This window comes from Aptenodytes forsteri, unplaced genomic scaffold (genome assembly GCF_000699145.1).
Source record: "Aptenodytes forsteri isolate BGI_AS27 unplaced genomic scaffold, ASM69914v1 Scaffold307, whole genome shotgun sequence".
NCBI lineage: Eukaryota > Metazoa > Chordata > Aves > Sphenisciformes > Spheniscidae > Aptenodytes > Aptenodytes forsteri.
In genome coordinates this window covers 1,442,479-1,463,381 of record NW_008795303.1, presented here as the reverse complement: position 1 = coordinate 1,463,381, position 20,903 = coordinate 1,442,479, and the positions used below count along the sequence as shown (strand labels likewise).

Here is a 20,903-nt window from a genome sequence, read left to right as displayed (position 1 = left end):
TTTTTTCCCCCCCCCCCCCCCCCCCCCCAATGTTAAAGGCTTAATTTCTGAGTGCTGATTATTGCCTAAGCAATATAAATTCAGATAGGGAACAGTGTGTAGCCTTTCAGCAGGTAGGATAACTAAGAGTTGGGTTAACTAAGAGTTGGAATAACTTACTGAGGCATTACTTTCTTCTTTTTAGGCAAAAGTTTAAAGAGGATTTGAAAAGCTCCCCACTAGCAAAGTTAAATGTGTTTTGGTTTGGGTTTTTTGGGTTTTTTTTTAGGCTTGGAATACAGTATGTTCTGCAGGTCTTTATTCCAGTTGCAGATTTGGACTTGAAAGACAAAATACTGGCTTAGAACAAATGCTATATAGTGTATTTTTCATGGTGTTACATTCAAATAAGCATATATGCTTGGTTGCGTGACAGTTTAAACCAGCCTAACTTAGGGTTGTCATTGTCTTCTCTTCTTTGTACCAACACTGGCCTTCTCTGTTTCTTTTTTTGGGAGTCAGTTTAGCTCCATGAATCATCACAATTTTTTTTTTTTTTTTTTCAGGGGAGCTGCGTAGGTGTTGGTTGTTTGCTCTGTTTTTTGTATTTCAGCTTTCTACCATGTTAGCTCCCATTGCAGACTGGCTGTTGGGACCCATGAACAGCTGGTGAAAAAGGGAGAAAGTTGTGCTGGAGAAAGTGGGGGAGAGGAGTAGGAATTCAAAACCACAGTAGTCCTGTTCTAGACTGGACATGGTTTATTGTATTTGCTAAGGCTGCAGGTCCACAACAATGTGCATCTAGTTGTTTAAAAATAAAGCTACCTTTTACTTTTTTAAAACTAGTTCGATAAACTGGAGTCTTGATTGCATAATGTAACTTACAGCCAACCAGCGAGTGCAGCTGTGAAAACCTATCATACTTGCCTTACTGACCGTATCCATTCTTGCCTTGGATTCCATTTTCCGTCAACCTTACCTCAGCATAGAACTTGAACTATTTTGTGGTTATTTTTTTCTTTTCTTCCCCTTCCTTCCTTTTTTATCTCATTTTGTTTATGATGTTAAGATTTTCTTTCCTTTGTTATACTGTAGCTTCATTGTCTGTTTACTTGGTCATAGTCTATGTGGGTTTCTCTCTTATATGTAGCATAGTATTCATGTACTCTCTTAAATTTGGTTTTCCTTGTTCTGAATTACTAGATGTATTGAATGCTAATCACTGCAGGTAAATTGTGTTGAAGAAGCTTGTCCATACTGGGCCAAAAATACTAGGTTGTTAGCTGATACTTGGGTATTTCTCAGGGATGAAAAATCTGGTTGAGGCTACTAGCTGATGCTATTGTTAAAGACAATGGTCTATCTACAAACTTGTTCATTTACAAACTACGGTGTGAAAGTTTTTCCTCTTTCTAAGCACATGCAAAAGTAAAAAGGATTTTAAAAGCATTAGTAAAAAAGATTTGTGCAATCAAGCACTGAGAAACTGGGTGTGCCATTAGGCATGGTGGTTACCAGTTACCCACGTGGAGTTACTTGTTTCATGGGCTGTATGTATATGAATGTAGACTGCATGCTAGTTTAAAATAAAAAATTCAAAAAAACCCAACCAAACAAGAGGAAGCACTAATGAATAGCATTAAAAGTCCTTGTTGACAATTAGTAAAGTGTCTTCATTTCCAAAATGTACGGGAATAGTACAGGCTGGGCACTGATAGGATGGAAGGCAGCTTTGGGTAGTCCTGGTGGACGACAAGTTGAACATGAATAATGCACTCTTGCAGGGATGAATGCAAACAGCATACTGGGCTGAATTAAGCAAGACTGTAGCCAGCAGTTTGAGGAAAGTAATTGTTCGCCACTGTTTGATATTTGGGAGACCGCATCTACAGTGTTTAGTCCAGTTTTGGCTAGACCCTGTTATAATAAAGCTACTGATATACTGGAGTGAGCGCAATGGAGGGCCACCAGCTTAGAGCGCTGGAGCATATAACAAAGAAGGAAAAGCTGAGAGGGATGGGTGTGTTCAGTCTGAAGAGAAGGCTGGAGGGACATGTTACTGCTGTCTTCAACTAAATAATGGGAAAGTATAGAGAAGATGAAGCCAGGCCCTTCTCAGGGATGCACATTGATAGGATGGCAGGTAATGGGCATAAGTTGCAACAAGGGAAATTCTGGATAACTAAGGTAATCAAACACTGGAAAAGGGTGTCCAGAGAGGCTGGGAAATCTGTATCCTTATAGATGCTCAAAACTCTGTTGGATATGACCCTGACAACCTGACTTAACTTCAAAATGGATCTCATTTCCAATTTGTCACTGCTCTGAGCTGGGGTGGGTTTGATAAGATGATATCCAGAGGTCCGTTCTAACATGAGCTATTTTATTAAACTTGCAGTGCTTAAGCTAAGTTTGATGTCATTTAGTGATCGGGAAGATGCTTTCCATTGGTATGCAATGCTTTACTGGAAGTTAATTTGAACATTTTTCCCCCCTATAACACAAAAATAAAAACTTGTGCTGTTTGGGTAAAATTATTAATAAAATGTAAATACATGAAATATTGCTTAAAAACTGCTTCTTAAAATTACCTTAAATATACTGACTTTAAAAAAAAAAAAATTGTATTTTACAGGGAAGGTTAACATTACAGAATCAGCATTACTGTAGTTAATAAATTGGTCTGTTTCTGAACATGTAGTATTACAGGATGCATTAGATCTAGTAGATCTCATCCTCTCGCACTTGAGATTTCTCTTCCTTCTCCCTGTCTCTGGTTGTTTTTTCAGATTTAATTGGTTTATACATGATTGGCCAATTTCTTGTAACTTTAGAAATTTGAAAGATTGCATGCTATGTGTGTACATTAGGTGCTTACAGATTAGTATAGTCACTATAAACATGATACAATTGTATCAAAAGTATAGCCAATGCAACTATACCTCTTACGAAAGATAGAGAAATAGAATTTCATTTGCTTAGTTACAGAGCCTTTTCTCATTAGTATCTATGCTAAATTGTAGCATTTGCTGTAATACACCTGCTAACGGAGTGCTTCCAACCCTGCTTCCTAGAACCTGTAATAATTAAATGCTGTTTTAAAGGGATTATACATTTTGTGTATTACTATCTCAATTTAATTTCTTGAATGCTAGCAAAAGCTAGGGACTTCATGGATTTGAATTCTCAATTAATCTTCATTGGTCCCTGTGGAGCAAGAGTAAGGCATGTCTTTAAAATGTGTGCTGTGACCCACTGACATTTATCAGTGGCCTGTATTCCATTGCCCAGTCCAGACATCTAAATAATTTTACTATTCTCAGGTCTGTTTCTGATCTAGCTATTCAGTATGTATTTTTTTCCTACAAAGTGCTGCATTTTTAAAAATAAAGATACGTCAAATCACAATTTGGCCTCTTTGCATGTTGTATTAAGGCCACTTTCTACTATTTATTTTTCAGTGTTTTACTTGCCCTTTTCCTATTTTCTTGTCTTTAGCCTAGTGTATTTCTGCTGTTACTGTACTGCTCCCTTTCCACTTAGGTCATCTTTCAAGTCTGTTGCTGTGGTCTAGTGTTACCTACTTTCCTGGAAATAGATATGCGTTTAGATATAAGTAATAGATAAGCATTTAGATACGACTTCTTCTGTGGGTCCTTTGGTTCTTTGTCTTGTTTCACCTTTCTATTCCATTTATAGTAAAGGATATCCTTAAGCAGCATGTTGTTGCTTGAGTAGTAGAGAGAGAAAATTTACTGTCTACCGCATTACACGTAATGGGCTTTTAAGGCTAGAAGTGGTGCTGGGTTCTTGCTGACCAGCACCTTTTCATGATTAAACAGCCATGAAATACATTGAAAGTGTGTGTATAAGGGTGGGATACATGTCTGCCCTAAAACTTATACATAGTTAGTCAACATTATGATTTTGATTTGCCATGAATTGCTATGCCAAGTGCTGCTTATTCCCCTATGAGTAATCTTGAAAATGATAGGTGCTTGGTGTGGATATGTTTGCGTTCAAGATTGACCCTGAATAGAATCAAGTTTGAGATTGACCCTGAATTTTGATTCTGTTCATGCATACAGGGGAGCAATTCTCAGCACTGGTTGAGTAGCAAGACCCAAGGAAGAGGCTGTGTTAAATAAAGGTATTCAGATGTTCCTGGAAACATCCGTTGGAAACCAGATGTCAGCATTCACATGTAACACTGGTGGATGCTCAGGAGATACCAAAGTTTGCATGTTTTCAGTAAGCTTTAGCTTGTCTGTAAATAGTTTCTCTTTTGAATAAAACCAAAATTTACTGACTCAACTGCTTCAAAATACTTCTTCCGCTACGTAGATCTTGCCTTTTTACTGTTCTTAGTTACCGTCTTTGCTGGATTACAGGTCTTTGTGTGTATGCTTTTCTCTTAAATTTCCTGAAATCTGTGTGACAAACACATTGTGGGTGTTACATAATGACTTTTAGTAAGCTAATTTCTCCACTCCGTACAACTGCTTTGAAAATCTGGGGAAAGAATGACATTTGAAGCAGCTCCAAACCTCCTGGAAAATAAATTCTGGAGTAGTGTCTCTAGGCTGGAGTAGTGTCTCTAGGCTGAAGTAATGAGAGAGGTTTTCGTAGTGATGGTACTCAGGCAATGGATAGATTAGGTTTGTGGACCTAAACTTAGTATCCTGTTCCTGAAAGCTCTTACCTGTGTTGAAAAACAGCAATATAAATACATTGATTGGGTTAGTGTTAAATGTTATTCAGATTCTTGGTTAATATTCATCATTAACTTGTATAATATTTTAAGAAAGACCCTTGTTTTGCTTTGGTGTTGTGAATACTTGCACTTGAGTTTAGCCCAAAGTATGCAAGTATTTATGTTGAATGATTTGTGTGTGTGAAGCTGGTTGACTGATTAAATAGTTGTCATTGTGGCCTTAATGTAGTATGTCAGGTTTGCTTAAAGTCTTACAAGTTTCAGATACCCTATTGATTGTGACCAGTGGATATACATGTGTTTTAATGTTTAATCTGTTGCTGCTTGCTTCGCTGTTAGTTAGCACGTGTGTTTTGGAGTGTTTTACGCAGTCTTTGCTGTCAGGGTAGTGCAGTTCAGTCTGTGGCTATCAGCTTGTCACTACTATCCTGTCTGCTAAACTGATCTCTACACTGAAGTTCAGAGCTGTGGCACCAACCCTGTTATGTTCAGGCACAGCTGTTAGTGTTGCACAGAGATTTTTGTTTTGGGGAACTGATCCGTCTGGAAAGGACTCCAGCAGGAAAGTCTCTGTCAGCTGGATCAACTTTTGTCTGGTTATGTGTGTGGCTGCAGAAACAGCTGTGCCACATGATAGCATAACAAAATGAGTCTGCGGACCTGATAACTAGGTAGACCTTCAGAAGTGTTAAAATTTTTGTTAAAGTCAGAGATGTAAAAGTTGACAGTAAATCACAGCCACCACATACCTGAGGCATATCTGAGCATAAAATGCTAGGGTTGATGACTAGATATCCCTCAGGAAGGATGTAAAGAGGAAAAAAAAAACCAAACAAAAAAAAGCCCCCACCAAACCAAAAATGCTGAATGTTTATAGTAAGAATGTTTAACAAAAATGATTTTATTGTGTGGTTGCCTGTGGTAAGAGTTTTATATCTGATGACCCAGTGTCCTGGTTTCGGCAGGGATAGAGTTAATTTCCTTTCTAGTAGCTGGTACAGTGCTGTGTTTTGGATTTAGGATGAGAACAAAGTTGATAACACACCGATGTTTTAGTTGTTGCTAGGTAATGCTTACACTAGCCAAGGACTTCTTAGTTTTCCATGCTCTACCGACTGAGAAGGCTGGAGGTGCACAAGAAGCTGGGAGGGGGCACAGCCAAACTGGCCAAAGGGACATTCCGTACCATGTGACATCATGCTCAGTACATAAACTGGGGAAAGCTGGCCGGGGGGCCACTGCTCGGGGACTGGCTGGGCATCTGTCGGCGGGTGGTGAGCAATTGTACTGTGCATCACTTGCTTTGTGTATTATTATTATCATATTATTATTATCATCATTTTATTTCAATTATTAAACTGTTTTTATCTCAACCCACGAGTTTTTCTCACTTGTGCTCTTCCAATTCTCTCCCCCATCCCACCGGGTGGGGGGGAGTGAGCGAGCGGCTGCGTGGTGCTTAGTTGCCGACTGAGATTAAACCACAACACCCAGAAGGGTCCTGCAACTCCTCCCCCCCCCCCAGTATGAAGTTCTACTCACATAGGTAGGTGTCTGTCCATACACAGTATATGTTATTCACTACCCAAATTGAGACTGGACTGCAGTAGCAGCATTCAGATTTAGCTTAAAGCTGGCTTCAATTGCAGCCCTTTAAAAATGTTGTATAACTTCTGCTTTTCTAGCATTTTTCAGTCCTTAAGAGTGGGTATAGTTGGGCTATTAGGCTGCCTCAGTTGCAGTGTAAAACAGCTACTTAAAAGTTATTTTAATTGGAGTGGTTTACTTTGCTTTTGGGGTGAACTGTGGCATATATTTGGTCAGCCACTGGGGTTCAGTTGATGGTTCATACCCCAAGAAAGCCATGGTATGTAGGTTGCATCTGGTTGTGTAAGGAATGAACATTCCCGCGTTGTAGCAAGACGTTGACAGCATACTGTTAAGCGAAGCTTGAGAAAGAGCTTGAAAGCTGCATACAGTCTTTACAATAGATTGAGTTTTTGATCATCAGACTTATGAAAAGTCAAATGATAAAAAGTGACTTTCTGAAATACGGAAGCATAAGAAGTCTTGGAAGTAGCAATTAAGGAATTCAATGATGTTATGGTCAAAGAAACGTCAGGGTCAGGAATTGATCATTAGAACCGTATGGCCTCACAGAACATTGAGATGTGTTCAGATTAGTCTCTTACCTGATTATTTTGCCTAAATGTTGACACCCATTCCCCAACTGAAGTCAGCCTGACAGCCATAGGCCAAAATTCACATTTTGGGTAAGTGGATAAAGCTTCCATGAGGCTAGTGACATTTCTTCTGCATGTAAGAATATTCCTCTAGTAGGTTAGATTAATTGCTGTACTAGTTTAGTAGATGATTCAGTAACCTGTCTGCAACAGTGATGTCTAGGAATAGAAACTTGGCAGTTATAGCATAATTTTTCTGCAGGTGTATTCTTGTTTTCAGCAGCTGGCTGGCTAAGGACTTCTGTAGAGTTGCCTTTGGACCACTGTGTTTAACAGTCATCAGTGCATTTATTTTCATGTTTGCCCAATCCCTATTTGAACTGGTTGCATTCCTGGTCTCTGTAGCTTTCTATGGCAGTGACTCTGACAATTAAGAAGAAAAGAAAATGTTTTCCTGCACAATAGATTATTAAAGCTACTTAATTATTTCACTGGGTGCCTTTTTGTGTGTGTGTGTTGTTAAGACAGTGGGCATAGCCCTCTATCTTCTATGGTTTTTTTTTCCTTGCAGATTTATCATCTTCCTTGAGTTGTGTTTCTTTTCCAACGAGAAGACTTTTCCTTTAATATAAATTGTTCATGTAACTCATCTGTTTTTCCCTTTCTCTGAAAAGGGGGTGACCTGAACATCTCTTGATTAAAAAAACATAGTTCACCAGCATAGTTCACAGTTCATTTGGCATATGTAGTACCAAATGTGTTCTGTATTGTTTTTGATTCTTCTTTTAGATCGTTTTTCCTCTTTGGTCATTGATGATTTAGTAGGTTTGATTTGAAAGAGTGAAAGAGTTGTGACTTGCATCTTAGACTTCTACTTTAGAGGAATTGCTATGTATGTAGTTACCCTTTTCTCCCTCTTCATTACCTTGCATTTATCACTAGTGATTTTGCCTGTCATATTGTTTGAATATTCAGCACTGTGATAATCCTTCTGTAGTTCTTTACAACCAGTTTCTGTTTTCAGCTGCTGTGAATAATTTTGTATGATTAGGAAACTGTCGCTTTGGTAGTCACTGTCTCTTATGGTGGATTTATGTATGTTGACCTATATCGTTTTATTTTGGAACCCCTCTGGCAACTTCTCTTTATTGTGATAACGGCAAACAACACATGATATTTTTCTCTTTAAATAATTACAAATCCCCCAGAGAACCCTTTCCCAAATCTTTATTTTAGATAATTTCCACTGCAGTCTTTAGTGAGGAATGTGTTTGAATGCCTTTTGGAAGTCTTTTAAGTGCTGTATATCAGTTTAATCAGGGTTGGTCAACAAGTATGTGAACCGTTCAAAAGATCTCTCCAGTAGTCCTGTGAGGCATTATTTTTTCTTTGCAAAATCTGTGTTAATTCTTTCCCCATATATTATTTTTTCTTTTGTATATTTATTCAGCTGTAGTTTTTATCGGTCCATTTAGTGATGGAGATAGGACTGTAGTCTGTAATTATTTGGGTAGTTGTTATCACCTTCTGCTTAAGCAATTGGTTACAGGTACTGAAATATAAAATTGTTGACTGTCTTTAGAAATCTTAAGTGAATGCCATGTGGCTCTAGTGATTTGTTCTAAAATACTCCTCTATTAGCACTTCAATACGACATTTTTCCTCTGACTTGACCCCTAGAAAGAGAGCTTAGATGTGGTCTTCCCTGATCTTTTCCTTACTGAGCATCGATGCAAAGAGTTTATTCCATGTTTTCTGCTGTGGTTCAGGCTTCTTGGGTACTCTTTTTCTTTAGGAAAATTTTACAGTTTGTAAAATTGTCAAGAATTAGCATTTTAGACAAACCTTTGCTCTGACATAGCGCAGTAGCCTGTCTTGAACCATGCCTAGCAAAAGGTAAAGAATAGGGCAAATGTATATGAAACTTCCTCGTAGTACAATTCCAGCATCTTTTTAGCTCAGAGACATCCTGATAGTAGTCTTTATGTTTTTTTGGGGTCTATGTACATTGGTTGTATACTTAATATGGGGAGTTTTTAAATGGCCTTCATGCTCTCAAGAAGCTTTTTGTTCTAGCGGCTCCATTTCATTTCCTTTTAACTGGGTTTCTCACACTTATGTTGTTCTCCTTTTTGAAGTCAAATGTTGAAGTAATGATTTTTTAATTTTATTTTTTTTTATTCCCCTGGGAGCTTAAATAAGCTCTTCTGGAGTGCTGTCTGGATAATTACATCTTGAACTATGTTGCATGGCTCAGAATTAGATCAGGAGTTGTTTTTCCTCCTGTTAGTCTTCTAGCTGGTTGCAGTTGGCTGTGTCGTAAGAATTTGCCACCATCATTCAGTGGTGGGTGGTTTTTTGGTGTTTTTTGGTGGGGTGTGGGTTTTTTTTGTCTGTCCTCTTCCCCTAGTCTGCACAACAGTAGTTGAAGTCTTTAGTTATTTGCAGTCTCTCGTTTCCCTTATCTCACGTGTGCTGTCACCGTTGAGTGGAAGTGATTGATAGTATACCATTAATACGCTATTTCTTCTAGTTTGCATATGGAATTTAAATGTAGCACAGTACCTGTTGAGGTAAATTATTTAGTTAGGATACTGTGCCTTCCTAGCAGAAAGTAGCTTTCCTTCACTGGGGTAAATCAATCACTCTCTTCTTGTTCCTGTGTTTGTACCTTAGTATAATATTGCCTCCTGAATTTTGTTCATCCATTCACTTCTGAAGGTCTCAGTTATGCATTCTCTCAAAAGCAGTCTTTCAAGTTTCCCTTTTTTATTTTTAGGCTTCTAGCCTTTATACAGAAGCACTTGCGCATGCTGGTCCTACTTGGGATGTCTGTTTCAAGTGCCCTGTGTTGGTGGAACTGTAGTTTTGGCTGGATTTCAGTGACTCTTTTTGATTTTTGTGACTTTGCTCCAAGTGTACATAGCCATGACTGTGTTCTTCTGTCACCTTCATCCCAGGTGTTATTAATGGCACTTAGTAAAGGCTTTTAAATTCCAGTTTCTGCTTTTGTTAAAATGGAATTGATTTTTTTTTTTGGTAGACACACACCCCACCCCAATTTCTGCAATTCATGATAAATTTAAAACTATTTTATCATTCAACTATGGAGTTAAGACTTGGCCTATGAAGCATTACCTAGCTGGCTGTCTTAAAAGCTGTAGTATTTGTCATCCTTCCAGAGAAGTGCCTGCATTTTGCCTTTTATTTCTTCTAGCAATTAAACCTTTAATGTAGCTATGGGATTGTAATTTATTTCATCATGAAGACTTTTATAGATGAGTGATGTAGCCTAATTTAAAAGGAGGACACACAAAGCCTGGTTCAGGAAGGACTGTTGTATATTGGTAGTGCCTCTGTTTCCATCCAGCTGTAATTTTGGTGCCTGTGCACTACCACAAAGCCTTGAGCTCCTTCTGCAGCAGTAGTGAACATGTATTTTCTGCAGACTAGGTCTCACCAGTTTGTGTTTTATTGGGTTTTTTCCAAAGTCTCAACAATTCATCCAGTGATCAGTCTAATCAATCTTACAGGATTTTAGCAATTATGTTTCTATTGTTAAGCATCTTTCGCTGTTACCAGTTGTGAGGTTTTTCCTAGTTTCGCATTCTAAACCTATTCTTTTCACTCTGTAGATCATTCTTTTCTTGGTAGTTGTTCGTTTAGAAATACTGACTGTGACATTGCCTGTGTAGGTTTTGTGTTTCTCCTTGGTACTAGCACTTCTAGAAAACAAGCAGCCTCATTTTGCAGATTTTTGTGGAGGGGAAAAAAAAAAATCTGGGTTTTTTTTGGTAGTTTTGCTGCTGAGTCTCGCAGAGGTAGGAGCTGATATTTGTGAGGAAATATATGCAGATTTTACTTATGACTCTGCACTAACAGTTAAGCACATAAACTTTTCTTATTTTTTATGTCATACCTAATAATACAGGTCACTAAAACCTTTTTAAGAGCCTTTGTGGAAAAAAAAATATATTTAGGCAAAAAAAAATGTTTTGGGTCTTACCTTTGCTACATATTATGTGCATGTACTGTAATACAGCCCAAGCCTGTCTTTCTACTAAGGATCAGTAAAAATAGGAATGGCAAAGGTTTGAGTCAGGCCTGAGGTATAGTCTTGGCATAGTCTCATTTCTTCTTTGCTCCAATCTGTTCAGGTATATTTAAAACCTTATTAAAAACTTTATGTGCTTGCAATGCTTTTGTCCTTGTAGAGAAAGAAAATATATGGAATAAACCTGGGAAACTTTAAGAATCAGGTAACTGAATGAATTCTTTTCAGCCAAAACTGACGTGGAGAAATCTAACTTTGAATTATTCAGCCCTAGAGGGAAAAGTAAGATAGGTAAAAGAGAATATTGGATTAAATTAATCTTCAGTGTAACTGACTGATTTCCAGGGAGGTACAAGCCAACTGCATTGATAATACAATTTTTCTTTTTTTTTTGGGGGGGTAAGAAACCGTCCTTCATTCCAATAGAACGTTACCTTTATTGTAGTTCAAATGCTATTACATAACAGCATTAGGCTGTAAGGCTAACATATGAAGGAATTAAAAGGTGGTCGCCTCTCTTCTAGGATTAATCTTGTTCACAGCTTTGCTGTTTGGTACCCCCCACCCCCACCTCGCTCCCACTCAGTTAATGGATAAGAGGGCTTGAATAATGTTGTAAATGCGTAGCAGAATATTTGAGCTTTATTCCTCTGGGCCTCTTGCTGTCTGGGGATTTTAAGGGCTGTCTTCAAACAGTAGATAACCACACAAGTTGATACTCTCTATTTTAAAAATGCTGTCAAGTCTGGGAAACTGAATGACTGTTCTAAAACCTGAAGAATAAATATAGGCTTGAACTTTGAACATTTTCAGTCTCTTGTGAATGATCGCGTGTTAATGTAAGCTATGGATGCCTGAACCTGTGCTAAGTATCACTGCAGTGCATATATACAATTTGAAAATTATTAGCAATGTAAAGGTTTTTATTGCATTGTAAGCCTGATTTATAATGTATGTTCTGTAATTTTCCTTTTGCTATATCTTAATTTTAGTGTAGTGTATTCTGCTACAAGCATCAGGGAGGCTGACGTGATAAAAAGCAAAGAGATGTAACTGCTAAGGTTTCTTTTCTCTAGCTCAGTTTACTTGAACCATTTATTTCTAGTGTTTGATTACTTAATTGCAGTTATGTCTGACTGTCTCTTACTGAACATTGTATTTTTTTCCATCTATCTATAAAGCATCAAACAAAGGATTCTGGAAATGTGATGTGACAGAGTGGAAAATCTAGAATAAACAGTACTGTTGCTGCTTTACTCACGGCAGTGATTGTATAGACTGACATTCTCTCTCTAATGTTGTAGGATGATAGTGCTAAAAGTCAGGTTTGAACTTAAACTGTAAATTTAGAAGGAATTCAGTTTATGAACATAGTTGGTAGAAGAGGTTTGAGATGAAGAAGCTGTTTTTGCTATCTAATGTTTGTTTTAACCCTGTTTCAGAACACACTGCTTTTGTGGAGGGCAGCAATTTGATTCAAGAAGAGCAGGTTCCCCACAGGAAAGAAAATAAAAGCTCTTGGAGCAACTTATTAAGGTAAAGAGATTGCAGTGGATTTCTGGATGGGTAAGTATTGATAAGCAGGATATTTCTACTTCCTCTATTTACCTTCCTTTATAAAGGACTTATTAAAAAGCACAGAAAGCTACTTCTAGCCTTTCACAGAAACTCAGTCATGTCACACATTATTGTATACTCCAAGACATACCCAATTTATCATGTAATTATGTCTGTATTTTTCTTGTTGTGTATATCAAGATAAATTTAATTTACTGATTTTTAGTACAGGTGTCTTTTAGAGAGATCTTAGGTCCTTTAGCACCGATTATATACTGGTTTGGAATTACAGGTACAGAAATCGTATATCCAGGTTGCCTTTTATAATTTTTTAAATTCATGGTAGAATTGACAATTATAAACAACAGATTCCCCAAACTGAACAATTAGTAAAAGCAAACAGAACCCCGCAGGCAAAGTAGCTGCTTGGAAGGAGCCTGAAGAAGCATTGCTTGCTGTTAAAAAGAAAAGAGAGAAAGTTGTTGAAAGCTGCAGTGGAGCATGAGGTAGTAAGCCAGGACCTCAAATGAGCTGCCTCTGGTAGTGGCTGGAAATGAGAGATTGCTGTGCACCTTCCGCTGCTCAATAATGTAGCTGTTCTCGTGATGTGCAGCAGTTGTATATCTCTCTTGATTACTTCTGTTTTCCAGTTACATTGGGGCCACCTAAGGAGCTTTGGCAGTATCGGGTTGGGGGAAAACCAGTTGAATGTCGAAGTTGTTAATATGCAAAATGAAGTTGCTTTTTTTTTTTGCTAGGCACTTGGATATGCGCTTCAGTCTTTTATTGTATAAATTTATTGAAACTGTAACATTTCTAATAGGAATGAAATTTAATAGGAATTCACATTTTCTTTCTGCATGTCTAACTTTTGATCTTGCTTTGCAGTCTAGCAAAAGCAGTGTTACAGGATCATTGTGTGCATATGTGGGTGGGAAAGGGACTGAGAAATCAGGATCATGTAATAAATACCATCAAAAACTATTTCCTATGTATGTATTGCTAAACATAATGATGAGTAGCTGTTGGGTGGGAACTGTTGGTAATGGCAGTATTTTTTTGCTTGTATAAGATAAGAAAGTAAATCAATGAAAGACATTCAAAGAAGAGCATAGAGAAACTTTGTTTTTTATTTACATGATGTCAGGAAGAAAACAAAGTAAAAGCTGGAACTATTAATTCTGTAGTTATTTTTAAGAACTGTTATTGGAAAGTTATGTCTTACTCTGAAGTTGGGTGTGTTTTTTCTTGCTTTATGTTTTTCTTTAAACAGCAGACCTGGAATGGACACAAGTCCTCTGGGAGGATTAGAACTCTCTGAACATACTCCTGGTCTACTAGGGAATACCACCATGGCAGCAGGTCTTGCAAATGTAGGAAATACATTCGGAGGTCCACCAAGTTCTTTAGTTTCTAGACCTAATAAATTCCAAAACTCGCCTATAGAAGATGACGATGATGTAGTTTTTATTGAACCTATACAACCTCCGCAAAATTCTACATCACTGATAGCAGATCAAAGAAACACTGCATTTACATCATCAAAAAATGAAGAACTTCAAGGGAATGATTGCAAAATGCTTCCTCCTCCAAAAGACTTAAATTCGCAAAAGGGGAGTATAAGTGAAACTATTATTATTGATGATGAAGAAGACATTGAAACAAATCAAGGACAAGAGAAGAATGCTTCCAGTTTTAATGAACGAAGACTTCCAGAGTGTAAAAATAGAACCAATGATATGGAATTCTCAGCTTCCAGTTTTTCAAGAAGTAAGGTAAATTCAGGAATACGTAATAGTGGTATAACCACAGAACCAGACTCTGAAATTCAGATTGCTAATGTTACTACATTAGAAACAGGTGCTATGAGCTCTGTGAGTGATGGTCATTTAGAAAATGCTGAAGGGCGTGACATGAACTTAATGATTACACATGTTACATCACTGCAGAATGCCAGCTTGGGAGATGTATCTAACGGACTGCAGTCAAGTAATTTTGGTGTTAATATGCAAACATACACCCCATCTTTGACTTCACAGACCAAGACTGGTGTAGGACCTTTCAATCCTGGTAGAATGAACGTGGCTGGAGATGTATTTCAAAATGGAGAATCTGTGACTCATCATAATCCTGGTAAGTTGCAATTCTGAACATTTCCTTAAAAGCTGAAAATAAATAATAGAATGTTAATAAAATATTTTTGGCAGTAGCACTGCTTAGTTTTTTAGCTTAATTCATATGGAAGATGTTGGTTCCCTTCATCCCCATCACAACCTTATGGGTGACTCTGGAATAAAATATGCTCCATGACATAATGTGTTAGGTAGGTAAACTATCCCAGTTTAGCAGCTAGTGATACCTTCATATGTTTTGAGATGCAAGTATTTGTATCTAAAGCAAAGCTTTCTTTATGACTTAAGTATACCCCTTTAATTGACACAAATAAAGGTTAATGTATCTATGTAACTTTTGTACCTTTTTGTGCAGTTCCGTGACTAGTATAATGCATCAAAGTTATTTAAGTATTATTTTACTGATCTGTTGTCTTGCCGTCTGAATGTAATTTGACATGCAGAAAACCTGAATTTGAAAGTCAGATCTTAAGTTGTAAGTAGCTAGCTGTCGTAACTCATTGCATACTAAGCAATTCTTGGTATTTACAATGCTTAACAAAACAGGGTCCTAGTTACTTGTGGACTCACATATTCCTGCAGTAAGTTATATACACTTTATAATTGCTATTTAGTCGCCTGTGATAATATGTATTTATATCATACAATATTAGTTAGTTTGATTTGGCTGGTTTTGTTCTATATCTGTGTAAATAGCAGTATATTGTCTCCTGATTTAGCAAGTAAACAGGTATTGCTAAAAGCCAAATGAAGCAGCCATGAATGGTCTTCTGGAATTGCTAGTCTACAGAATTTAAGCTTTCACATAAGCAATTTAAAATCTTCCAAGTTCCAACATATACTGGTACACTGCTGCCCTGTTAGGCTAGAAGTGGGCCAAATTACCACTTTTGCTACAGGTTTAACTTCAGACTAGTTAGGGTCATTTTAAAAGGAAAATTTAAACCAATTATAATCTAGGTGCAGTAGACCCTTGTTAATGCACTATTTTTTAACTTGCTTGTATGCTGATTAAAACACAGATTTTTTTTTTTAACCTGTTTTTCAACAAATATTTAAATAGCACAGTTCTTCAATTTGGTCATATATTACCAAATACTTTTGTAAAAGTATTAATACCTTTCATATTGTATTATGGAAATGGCAGTATGAAGCTAAGCTTTAAGTAGGATGTTAGGTTGTGGGTTTTTTGTGTTAATCTTGAAACTGATTTCAAAATTTGACTTCTGAAGTTGAAAGCCTGGAAGCTTTTATAGTCTGGATGTCTCACTGAATAATTTAGAAATTCAGTTCCTAATCTCTTAAAACCAATATTCCCACTATTGCTGGTTGATCCCTTTTAGACATGGGGTATGATTATTGTGTTATCACAGATGGTCAAGTAGTCGTGGATGACTGTTACCTTAAAGTAGTGCCTTTGTTTTTCTTGGGAAAAGCACATCTTAAGAAAATAAGCATGTGCTTTCCTTTAAACTACTGAACTTTTATTTTTGGTGTGATTAACAGAGACACACCAGAAATTTGCTGGTATGAAGTCTGATAGGCAGGGACCGTAGCAATATTGAAATAGATTGAATCCAGAGAGACAGGAGTAGTGGCTGGGAGTCCTTTTAGGGCCTTGATGAAAAAGACTCACTCAGAAGGGAGGAAAAAAATAGGTTTACAAGTGGATGTGAAAGATGTATTTCGGGGTGTACATATACAGGATTTTTTTATGGCTGTGGTCTTTGTATGTGAAAAATAGAGCAGTAGGTTCAAAAGGAAGCAGGAAGGGCTGCCACAGGTAAAAGGGAAGGAGAAAAATACCAAACGAGAGGAATTAGAAAAATGACAAAGAACATGAGAAGAAGAAACAAGAGGAGGAAAGAGGAGAGACAGCTATAGTGGAAATGGCTTTTACACAAGAAAAAGCCTGAAACACGGTAGGTGCGGATCATTTACAGGTTTTTGTACTTGCAAAGATGTAAAGGAAAGGTTTGCAAGATACAAGTTTCAATTTTGTTCTTTTTCCCTGGAAGTTGCCTCCTTGTCTTCTAGAAGGTCTTGTCAGTAGAAGTTAACCCTGCCTGTTAGAAACTTTGATAATATGACAGGAAGCATTTGATGTTAAATATGTTTAATGTATTCTACACAATTCCAGTCTATGATTGCTAAGGATAGATTAATCTTTTCTGGATCAGTGGTGTTCCATCTGTTCTGATTTCCAGATTTCTAAAATATTTCCAATGGACGTGGAGATTCCTGCTTAGTTAATTTAAGCCTACTGATGATGAAAATGATTTGATTTATATAATTTCAAGATCGTGGATTGAGAAACACTGCTTATAGTTCAGAAATAGGATGTAAGAAGTTGGATAGCAAACTTTGTTTTCAGATACCACAACTTTCTTTAGGGATTTGCTAGTTGGCATTTGTTGAATGTCAAAACTTTGCGTAAGGACTTAATACATCAATTTACAGAGCAGTTTTGCAAATCTCAGAACTAGTCTGTTACGTAAAGACATTCTAGTTTGCATCTTGGACAAGATCTATTATTTGTGTTTGCTTCCTCTGTAGAGTATTTGAAGCCTTGAAGATGCAAACATGTATTGTTTCCTGATACTTCTTTTTTTTTTTTTTCCCCTAGTGACAAAGAAATTAGGACATGTGACATCTACATGTTGTTAGAAAAATAGTAGATCAAAATTGTTGATGGTGAGGCTCTGGCAAATACGTTACATGTATTTGTGCCAGAAATAGTGTGGCCAGCAGGACTAGGGAAGTGATTGTTCCCCTGTACTCAGCACTGGTGAGGCTGCACCTCAAATACTGTGTTCAGTTTTGGGCCCCTCACTACAAGAAGGACGTTGAGGTGCCAGAGCACGTCCAAAGAAGGGCAACAAAGCTGGTGAAGGGTCTAGAGCACAAGTCTTACGAGGAGCGGCTGAGGGAACTGGGGTTGTTTAGCCTGGAGAAGAGGAGGGTCAGGGGAGACCTTACTGCTCTCTGCAACTACCCGAAAGGAGGTTGTAGCATGGAACAGGCTGCCCAGGGAAGTGGTTGAGTCCCCATCCCTGGAGGTATTTAAAAGACATGTGGATGTGGTGCTTGGGGACATGGTTTAGTGGTAGACTTGGCAGCGTTAGGTTTACAGTTGGACTTGATGATCTTAAAGGTCTTTTCTAACCTAAATGTTTCTGTGATTCTGTATGTGGTTTGGAAGATTTCTTCTGGATCAGTGTTAGTCTGTTCCCCTCATCTAGATGCCCCCACTGTATGGGAAGCAGTAGGTGCATAACAGAATTAATGAACACATTAATTCAGAACCTAATGTCCCCAATAAGTATTGGAATACATTGATAGAATGGTTTGGTTTGGAAGGGACCTTTAAAGGTCATCTAGTCTAACCACCCTGCCATGGGCAGGGACATCTTCTACTAGATCAGATTGCTCAGAGCCCTGTCCAACCTGACCTTGAACACTTCCAGTGATGGAGCATCCACAACTTCTCTGGGCAACCTGATCCACTGTCTTGCCACCTTCATCATAAAAAAAAAATTATTCCTCATGTCCAATCTATATCTACCCTCTTTCAATTTAAAACTGTTGCCCCTTGCCCTGCCGCTACAGGTCTTGGTAAAAAGTATCTCTCCGTCTTCCTTTATAAGCCCCCTTTTTATATGGAAAGGCTGCAATAAGGTCTCCCTAGAGCCTTCTGTTCTCCAGCTGAACAACCTTTCTCCAGGCTGAACAACCCCAACTCTTTGCCTTTCTTCACAGGAGAGGTGTTCTAGCCTTCTGTCATTTTTCATGGCCCTCCTCTGGACCTGCTCTAACAGGCCCATGTTTGTATTGTATTGGGGACCCCAGAGCTGGATGCAGTACTCCAGATGGGGTCTCACCAGAGCAGAGTAGAGGGGCAGAATCACCTCCCTCGACCTGCTAGCCATGCTTCTTTTAATGCAGCCCAGGATACGATTGGCTTTCTGGGCTGCGAGTGCAGATACTGCTGGCTTATGTCCAATTTTTCCATCTACCAGTACCCCCAAGTCCTCTGCAAGGCTGCTCTCTATCCATTCATCGCCCAGTTCGTACTGGTATTGAGGATTGCCCTGACCCAGGTGAAAGACCTTGCACTTGCCCTTGTTTGAGCTTCGAGGTTCATGTGGGCCCATTCCTCAAGCCTTTTAGGGTCCCTCTGGATGGCATCCCTTCCCTCTAGCTTAACACCAAGCTGAGTGGTGCGGTTGATATCTCCAAACTTGCTGAGGGTGCACTTAATCCCACTGTCTGTCGTTGATAAAGATATTAAATAGTATCAGTCTCAGTACGGACCCTTGAGGGACACAGCTCGTTACTGGTTTCCACTTGGATGTTGAGCCGTTAACTGTTACTCTTTGGATGCAGCCATCCAGCCAATTCCTTATCCATCAAATCCATATGTCTCCAATTTAGCAGCAAGAATGTTGTGGGGGACCATATGAAAGGTCTTGGAGAAGTCCAGGTAGATGAACAGAAGTCCATGTACATGAGTTTCAAGGGCTTTTGGACTGGAACTTAGGTTTTGTTTCTCTGAACGGAATCTAGTTTTTGTGCATCAAAACTGCTCCAAAAACAGAACCAACACCTAGTAAATTGAGGATGCAGTTTAGAATTGACCTGATCTGAACCAGGTCATTAATGCAGATGTAGCTGAATATGTTTCAAGAGCTGCATATCTCTCTAAAACTTTATTACTGTTGTCCTCCCCACCTCTGCCCCAAGTTGTGCTGATCCGGTTTTTTCAGCTTTTCTTAAAAGACATAGTTTTGTTGAGCCATTTTTGCAAGATGGCTCCACAAATAAATGTATTGGTGTAATGAGAGTAAGGAATAATTTTATAGCAGTTTAAAGCAGGAATGAGTGCGAAAGAATGGGAACATCCTGAACAGCCATTATAGTAAGAAGAAATTGAACATGAAACTGTACAGTCTCATAAACTTGGCCATTAAAGAATTGCATATAGGAACCTGAAGGATGAAGATATAAGGGCAGTGGGGCATGGAAACTCATCAGGAATCAACTAAGGAAGTGTGATACACCTTCTCAGTTCAAGGACATGAAAAACAGATTTTACAGATCCTTTGTAGAGAATATAAAGTGGAGGAGGTAACATGGTTAAAAAATGAGATGTGAAGAAAAGTCACAATATAAAAATTTAATGTCTATGAAGGTGTGATGTGGAAGAAGTGAAAGCAAAAAAAGGAACAGCAAAAAGATCTTAAAATGTTCTTGTGGTATGTTTGTGGAAGGAGAAATGAAACAATGTCAATTAAGGGAGGCTGTCTGAAGCTTTAAGATACTAAGGAAATATTGAAATAATCTTAATGAGGTACTAGGAAATCATGGTAAAAGTTTCAAACCCAAATGAGCCTAGCAAACTCAAGTTTTTGTGAGTGGCAGTTGAGTGCTACTGGAATTACAAGCACATGTAACTACTGCGCATGCTACGTATTCCTGATAGGAGATACAGTGTGCTCCCACTTGAAACCTATGAGAAAAGAGGAGAATCTCAAAATATTTTGAGGTGATAAGGTGCTACCAGGATATAAATATATCTGAGGTAGTAGACCATAATAGTATAGAAAAGTTTGAAGAGGGCACTCAGGTGAATTTTAACTTTAAGCACTGTGGTAACATATCTTAGTTTGTCAGTATGGATACTCATGCCTTCAAAGGTAAACTTCTTCAATGGTTTAAAGAGGAATGTGTTTTGTTCTGCTTCCTTTCCCTCTTCCCCTCACCTCTTTGTTCCAGCTCTTCTGTTTACCCTCAAGCATTACAATGGGTAAATGTCCAACTTGTCTTACATGTCTGAGAAATAAGACATCCTTGACAGCTACAAAGTCACACCAGAAAATTATCTTCTACTTTCTAAGGAATGTATGTTGTTTGTTGCTGTAACAAGGATTCTTAGAACTTTGTCCCTAAAATTAATTTTAAAACGCTGCAGCAGAATGTGTTGTTAATAAAACCCTCTTTGGGAAAGAGAGTACTTTAGAAAATAGTATGAAGAAAGGGTGCCTTCTATTTAATGAATGATTGTGGACCAAGATAATGTCCCTTAAGAATAAGGTAGGGGCAGTTGCTGAAGTCTATAGGTTAAGGTTTTTGTTATCTGAAGTTATAGAATTCAAAATCATCTTTCTTACATTTGGTTGTTAATACTAGCTGTAGTAACACTCCAGGAATACACCGAGTTACTGCAATTAGACATTCAAAGTATTTTTATTTAGCTACAGTAAATGCTGTGTTTACTCTTTACT

General features: G+C 38.0%; 1 protein-coding gene across 1 annotated transcript in view; it reads left to right on the top strand.

Moving 5' to 3' along the window:
• Window positions 1–20,903, top strand: part of ZMYM2 (zinc finger MYM-type containing 2) — a 97,411-nt gene that overhangs the window by 9,602 nt on the left and 66,906 nt on the right. Inside the window, exons 3-4 of the mRNA XM_009279369.2 lie at window positions 12,373–12,496; window positions 13,761–14,620. Of these exons, the coding sequence (XP_009277644.1) occupies window positions 13,771–14,620 (850 nt within the window). The 5' untranslated portion in view covers window positions 12,373–12,496; window positions 13,761–13,770. The remainder of the gene's footprint in view (window positions 1–12,372; window positions 12,497–13,760; window positions 14,621–20,903) is intronic.